The sequence below is a fragment of the Sapajus apella genome, unplaced genomic scaffold, assembly GCF_009761245.1.
Source record: "Sapajus apella isolate SASKATOON/1434 unplaced genomic scaffold, GSC_monkey_1.0 scaffold1, whole genome shotgun sequence".
NCBI classification, from domain to species: domain Eukaryota; kingdom Metazoa; phylum Chordata; class Mammalia; order Primates; family Cebidae; genus Sapajus; species Sapajus apella.
The window spans coordinates 64,415,389-64,423,177 of record NW_022436941.1 but is presented as its reverse complement, the minus strand read 5'-3'; the positions used below and the strand labels follow the sequence as shown (position 1 = coordinate 64,423,177).

General features: G+C 43.5%; 1 protein-coding gene across 1 annotated transcript in view; it reads left to right on the top strand.

The window, feature by feature from the left end:
- The first annotated feature begins 570 nt into the window (after positions 1-570).
- Positions 571-7,789, top strand: part of ANKDD1B (ankyrin repeat and death domain containing 1B) — a 54,877-nt gene continuing 47,658 nt past the window's right edge. The window contains 3 exon segments of the mRNA XM_032278179.1: positions 571-993; positions 995-1,067; positions 6,295-6,398. Coding sequence (XP_032134070.1) covers positions 847-993; positions 995-1,067; positions 6,295-6,398 — 324 coding nt within the window. The 5' untranslated portion in view covers positions 571-846.

Sequence of the window (7,789 nt, the reverse complement as noted above, 5' to 3'; positions counted from 1 at the left end):
TGTCTGATATTTCTGCATAATATTCAATTCAATGTATCTGCTATTGTTTTTATCATGTCCCTATTAAAAACGTTAGGCCCATTTCACTTTTTTATAAAGGGAACGTTTGAGGTTACGGGTGGTGTTCTGTTACAATAAATAATATTTTGTCATGTTTGTTTTTACATTGATAAGGAAACATTGTTTTGAATTTAATGCCTCAAATGTGGTGCACAGTAATTTGAAGGAAAAAACTGCCAAGTTTGAAATGAACATTCGTATTAGATAATTTACATTAAAATGATACCTCTTTTGTAAATTTGTAAGAATACAAAATAAGTGAAAATCTGATTTTCTTATTTGAAGTTTATTTGGGGGAGGGGTCAGAATTTCATTTGCTTCTGTATTATTTCACTTTTCAAAAGAATCCGCCAGGAAAGATTATATAATTGCATGGTCTTCAAATGAGAAATTTAGTCGAAAGAAAATGTTGGAAGTCCATTTCGAAATGATTTAATATTGAAGTTCCAATAGTGTTGGTTATAAATTCAACCTTGACATTTCTCAAAATTGTAGAAAGAAGTGGTAGAGCAGAGCTGGGAGTTTATTGGAGCTTGTAAATTTCTCAGGCCGTTTTATTTCCTGGAGAACCAAATTTAGCACAGTGCACGCCGCACCTGAGGGCGGATTCTCCCAGGCCGGCCCAAGCCAGGACAGGGAACCAGGGGCTTGTTATTCAGCGAATCACAACAGAGTGAACTCGATCCTGTGCTTCGGCCGGGCTCACCTGCCTGCGTCCAGCCCCGCGCCCTGGGCCTGAGTCTGAGTCTGGGTCTGGTCCCGCGCAACGAGTCCGCAGAGGCGACCATGGACGCCGCCGGCCGCACCCGGGGCCACGGGGCCACGGCGAGGGGACTGCTGCTCCGGGCGGCTGCGGCCGCCAAGGGGCTCAGGGAAGACCTGAGGGGCGCGACCGCCCTGCCTTGGAGGGGCCGGTCCCGCATCCCGAAGCGAGAGGGGCCGGTCCCGCATCCCGAAGCGAGAGGGGCTTGGAGAGGAGGACCCGGCAGTTGCCGGACACGAGCTCCGTGAGTCCCGGGACGAGGTCTCAGAAAATCAGGCTGCTGGGCGGGCTGGTTCGAAGGGACTTGGGAAGGTACCCAGTGCAGTGCCTCCGGTCGCCGCGGGAGCGACTCCTCCCTGGGACCCCGAGTCCCAGCCTCCACCGCTGCATTCCTGGTTGGCTGGTTTTCAGCTTTGGAATCCACCCCTACCATGTACTGTGGGTTGAAGGACAGTGTTATTCTTCCGAATTAAGGAGGAGGCTTTTAAAAATAACGATTAAGTCCTTTTGCAGATAAGAGTTTCCGTGCTCTTATCTCCTATATCGTGACTATGCGCCGATTTATTGTCTGACTTTAAATAAGTCACTTAACTTTTCTGCACTTAAGTTCTTAAAGCATGGAGTGGATCATCTATGCCTTGGGAATAATGTATAGAATAAATTGAGGCAGCTGTTAAACAGTTTAAAAGTTGAAAGTGATTCAAGCCTCTTTCTCTCCCCACTCCCTCCCCCACCACCACCCCCCACCCTTCCCCAGCAGGGTCTTGCTGTGTTGCACAGGCTGGAATGCAGTAGTGCGATCACAGATCTCCTCATGCTCAGGTGATTCTGCCACCTCAACCTTCCCAGGACTCAAGTCTCTAGACGGGGCACACCATCCAAGTCTGATAGCTGGATGGCCTTATTTCCTAAACCAGGCTTGGAAGCTGTACACCAATTCCTCAATATAATGTTCATTCAATCGTTCTAGGAATATTTTCAAGGGCTTAACTATTTGCTAGGCATGTTCTAGATGTAGGCATGGAGAGAAAAAGACAACCCCTGTTCTGGTGGAACATTCTGTTGTGGTGGAGGGGTGATAGACAATAAAATAAGTATAGAAATAAATGAATAAGGTAATTTAAGGTAATAGTAAGTGCTGTGAAGGCCATGAGACAGGGTGATGTGGTTGGACTCAGGCTGCCTGGGACAGTTCTATCACTTACAAAGCATGAGCAAGTGGTGTAAATTTTGAAGATCGCAGTTTCCTCATCTGTAAGATGAAGGGACTCATGCCTGCATCGTCAGGTCATTTGTTTTATATAAAACCTAGGGCATTCTAATATTTGGAGGTCAAGCAAAGGAAAAAGAGCCAATAAAAAAGGACTCTAAAGCAACGAGTGGTTTACCAGACCACTAGAGAAGAACATGTGACAAGGAGTGTTCCTTTGCGTCCCAATTGCCAAAAGCTCAATGCACGTGACAGAGGCGTGATGACTGGGTTTTGGCAAGACGGAGTGACCTCAGTGAGAGCAGTTTCAGTGGAGGGATGAGAAAGATGTCTGATTAGCGTGGGTTGAGACAAGACTGTGAGATGACGAAATGGAGACAACAATTATAGAGTACTTAAGTTTGGGGTAATGGAAAGTTGAAAAATGCAGCAGCAGTTGGAAAGGAAGCCGGGGTCAAGGGAGGGTTTTTTACACTTACGGGATTATGGCAACTCCATATTTTTTGAGGGGAGTGATCCACTGGAGAGAGATTAAGTGATCTAGAGGAAAGAAGAGATAATTTCCAGGAGATTGACATATGAAACACTTGAAAAGATAAGAGGGGCAGGGATCCAGAGCCCAAGCGTAGAGGTTGGCCTTTCCTAGGCACAGGGATGCTTCATCCTGTCTGTATAAATGAAGGTAAGTTGGTAGACTCGCCTAGGTGGGAAGATGTGGGAATTTGTGTCCTATTACTTCTGTTTTCACTATGAGGCAGTAGTAGTAACTGAGAATTAGGTGATGGTAGTGGGAGGAAGTAAATCAGGTAGATTAGCAAATTCAGATATTTGAGGAGAAAGGAAAGGATGTGACATGCTGAGGAAGGGAAGACTAGGGAAATGTAGAGGCTAGCTAGCAGTGCTGAGATTAGTCGGGAAGAATTTAGGAGACCTGTTAGCATGTGTATCTGTCAGGACAAAGTAAGCTTTTCCTGCAGCAATAAATGACTCCTACGTTTCAGTGACTGAACATAAAAACAATCTATTTCTGCCCAGATGTGGTGTTTCACACCTGTAATCCCAGCACTCTGGGGAGGCCCAGGTGGGAGGATCACTTGAGGCCAGCGATCCTTTTAAATCTCTACATTAAAAAAAATATATATATATTTCTTGCTTGTGTAGCATGTCCAAAATAGGCTGGAGAGGGTCTCTCATATTCTTAGTCTCTCAGGAACCCAGGTGTCAAGGGTCACAAAGGGACTGAGATTTTACCCTCCTTGTAATATCACAAGTTAGCTTACTAGGTGATAGAGATGCTGGCAGAAGACACTTTTGGATTAGAGATGATGGATTTCATTACTCACAGCAGTAGCAGTAGCCAGTGTTAGCATTTGTCTTAGTTCTCCAAGCCCCAATTTCTACAGGGAGATGTAAGGAATGCCCAATGACACTTGCACACACAGTGGGTTGTGTTACAGAACAATCCTGCACTTACGGAACCCAAAACTTTTGTAATAGTCAGTAAGCATGCTTATCATTGCTTTCTTCAAAGGCTGCAAGCAGACCTGCCCTTTGCTCCAGAGGAAGATATTATCTCTATTTTCAAAGGCTTTTCACTATACAAACATCCTTGAAAAGATAGTAAAGAACAAAGCCAGTCAATGCTTTTGCTTAGAAGATGTGAAGAAATGTGACAGACCCAGGGAGAACTGTCTCCCAATAAATACCAAGTTGATGAAGGTACCACTATCTTGTGACCTCCTTCATTTATACACGTGACTTCCAGGGTTAAGGCAAGAGAAAGAGACCTGGAGGGTGACACAGGCTTTTCACTGACTCAGCCTCAAAGTGACATGCCATCACTTCTGCTTTTAGTCCATTGGATAGATCTCATCTAGCTGTATCCAGGCTGGGATATGGGCTTACCCATGTGACCAGGTAGAAGAGAAGAAGCAGATATTGATGAACACTAGCAATGTCTACCATAGCATCGCTGTGTGTTTTTCTTCAGTACCATTTAGCTGTTCAGATACAGAAATAAAGCAAGTAGCAGTTGGATTTGGTCTCAGAATTAGGATCCTGACCAACTAGTCTAATGGAGGAAAAGATTGGTGAGGGAGGTAAGCGTTTGCATAGAAGTGATTTCATAGATGGACCATGTGGTATGGTCTGAATGTGTGAAGTAAATCTCTGTTCTTTTTAAATTACTCAGAGTCAGGTATTTTGTTATAGCAGCAAAAACAGTCTGGCACCATGGACTGTAAACATGGTAAGGAGAGAAATAAGGATATAGGGATGAAGAATATGAAAAAGGGGTTAGAACTGTGGATTGGAGAACTTAATAAGGTTGCAGAATTTCTGGACTTGGAGAACTGGAGCAGCTGAGCTGAATGGATGAGAAGTTGTGGTCAAAGAATAGGATTCTGGAAGTCAAGATTTCAGAAGTAGTGCCGTTTGAGTGATGATTAGTTCAGGAATGTGCCTCTGAAATTGGATGGCTGAGGTCAGATCTGGGGAAGATGATTAGAGGTGACAGAGTCAGGAAACTAAGAGGCAAAGGTGTTGGATTAATCATCTATGAGGAGGTTGAAGTCACCTAGAATAGTGACAAGAGTGGGGGTAGGAAGGAAGAAAACGATCCAAGTAATAGAAAGAATGAACATGTGAATCTATATGAGTCTGCTCAGGCTGCCATGACAAAGTACAGCAGACTGGATGGCTCAAACCACAGACACTTATTTTCTCACAGTTGTGGGGGCTGTAAGTCCAAGATCAAGATGTTGGGAAACTTGATTTCTTCTTAGGCCTCTCTCCTTGGCTTGTAGATGGCCATCTTCTCCCTACTTTCACACGGCCTTCCCTCTGTGTGTGTGCGTGTGCGTGTGCGTGTGCGTGTGTGTGTGTGTGTGTGTGTCCTAATCTCTCTTCTTATAGGGACGCCAATCATATCAGATTGGAGCCCCGTCGCATCACCTCATTTAACCTTAATTACCTCTTTAAAGGCTTTATCTCCAAATATAGGCAACATTCTGAGGTACTCATGAAGCAGGAAAAGTGAGACACAAACCTTTTGAACACCCAACTGGGGAAAGAAGTGGCTTTTTATTCGGCTGGGAGCTGTGGGGGGACTACAGCCTCATTTACCGAGCTCCCTGAAAAGCAGCTTCTTTCTCCTTTTATAGGCTTACAATGCTAAAGGAGAAACTGAGGTGAAACTATATCATTGTCCATTGGCTGGACATCTGACCTTACAATCTTTTGGCTTCATTGATTTGCTAGTTCATATGCAGCGTGAGCAGGAGCAAGCAGGGGAGGGGTCTGCCCTCTCACTTGGGGTTAGGACTTCAACATAAGAATTTTGGAGAAACACAATTCAGCCCATGACAATATTTCCCAAGAAGATACTCCTTGGTCTTTGATTGGACTTGGCAGTATTCTGAAGGGTCTTTGCTTCAGCAAAAATTTGGGGAACATTGAATGTCATGATAGTATCATTTAAAAAACAAACAAACCCTTGGGAAACTACTCAGCAGCAACCCATCTACAAAAACCTCTCTTTTTGGAGATGGTCTGTGGTTGACTCCTACTTATCCTCAATTCTGGTCTTATCCCCTGATGCTGGGCGGTCCTCTGAGAGCCCTCTACTCCCCTACATAACAAAAAACTCAAATCCTGTAATTTCTCTATGATAGTTAATAAAGCCTACCATCTGAATGTGTATATGTGTGTGAAATGTGATGTTTATAGTAGATGTGAATCTACTTTTATGTCTTTTTATATAAATGAGAATAAAACATTCTCATCCCATTTACCTTTGTGTCTGTGTGTATGACGGGCTGCATTTTGAAATTTTGTTCATGCAGGCCTGATGTCTGTATGGAGTTCAGAAGACAACAGTTTTATCTCTGTAAGCTGTATGGAGCATTTGGGCCCCTCCCCGTCTAATCTTGTACAAGGCTTTTTACAAACAATGCCCCCTGGGAAGTCTATGGCCACCTGCTTACCTTCTAAGCCAGATACCACAATGCTGACTTCAGGGTGGTCCTCATGAATAATGTTTTGTTTGGGGCCAGGAACATTTTTAAGGGTGTGGAAACCCTTGCAGCATGAGGAGAATGTGGAATCTCGATACTGCAGTTTTATAAGATACTGAAGCAAAGTTCCCATGTCCTAAATGAAATAGCAAAATGCGAAAGACTCAAGGCTGTTGTTGCCCTATGAAATATGCTTTCTCTTTGGCCTCCTTCAATTCCCTCAGTCCTGCTTGCTTGCTTGCTTTCAGTACTGCCAAATGAAAGAAGCTTTCAGAATGCTGCTAAAAGCAATAATTTGGATCTTACGGAGAAGCTGTTTGAAAAGAAGGTTAACATTAATGCTGTGAACAATGCGGGTAGAAGTCATAAATATGGCAAGTGACTACCCCAGTGATGGCTTGGGTTACATGGGACACCTGAAATAGTAATAAAAATAAAAATCATGGTGCTGGCTGAGATAAGGGAGATCTTCCGGGGTGTTTAAGCTAAAAAGTGGAGTCAAACAGTGGAAGAGGCTCTGGGTGTTTTGATTCCTCTTACAAGAGGGGGAGTGCACAGAATCTTCATGCATATCTCTGCAAAGTCTGTGGGTGGGCAGTAAAGCCAGCTGTCAGGGTTACGGGCCTGGACTCAGTCCTGGATTGTCGCCTGTGGATCGGTTTGGCCTCACACATTCTGGAAAGGCAGAACATTTTTTGCTATATAATCTGGGTTGTTTTCTTGCCAATGATGTCCTTTGTGGTTCTGTTTCTCCAAATTTAAAATCTAAAGGCGTGTGTGGATTTTCATTGTACTGGTTTTGAAATGTAGTGTATCTACCTCTTGGACAATGAGACCTTATCTAAAACGTGGCTCTTACTTGTTCTTTAAGTGCCTGGGTTTTAGCGGAGGGAAAGTCCACTGCCATAAATTTGGATTCTCTGCTACTTGCTTTTGTGAGGATTTCCTGATAGTCCTTTGAGGCCAGGTTTATCAAAGTGAAGGTTGAAGGCTGTGTCAATTGCTTAGGACAATTTGTGGAGTGGTTCAAGGTGGGTGTGGCAGAGGTGGATTTAATGGTAAATGAAGCATAAGCTTCAAGGCCCTTGCTTGCACAGTCCCCTTGTAAGGCACTGAGAGGACTCTAGTAATATGTTCCTATGACTATGTAAGTTTGTAAAATCTGAAAAAGGTAGGGCATTTTAACTGCAATTAGTTAAGCTTTCTGACTCTGGCTTTAAAGAGGACTCCTAAATAGTCTAAACTCAGGTTCCACAAAACTTATCTCTGTCCCAGGCAGTGAGGCCCTAGAAACTGAAGCTGCAGAATCTGAAATCACGTAGCATGTGCAGTGGAAGAATGTTGTGCATGTGCGGGGCGGTTTGTGCTTATGTGTGGGGATGAGTGTGGGGACTGCTATTTCTGTGTGTATAATGCGTGTGTGTGATGTGTTATGGGTGTATATAGTGTTCATGTTCCATAGATATCCTAGAATAGGAAAACAGCAAAATTTTGTAGCATAACAATTTTAGGTACAAAAAGAAAAACAAATCAAGAAAGCAAGGAAGGGCAAAAAGAAAAAATGCAAAGGAGGGAAAACAAAAGAAGTAAGTAAGTCTCTTTGAAGGGAATATTTGCATAGTTTCAAAAATTTTTATGGATAGATATCTTTGAAGATTATTGTGACCATGGAAGGTTAATTGTGGGAGTAAGTGAAGCAAAAATCACTTTTCCATGTAGCAGGAAATAGATTCTCCAGTATAT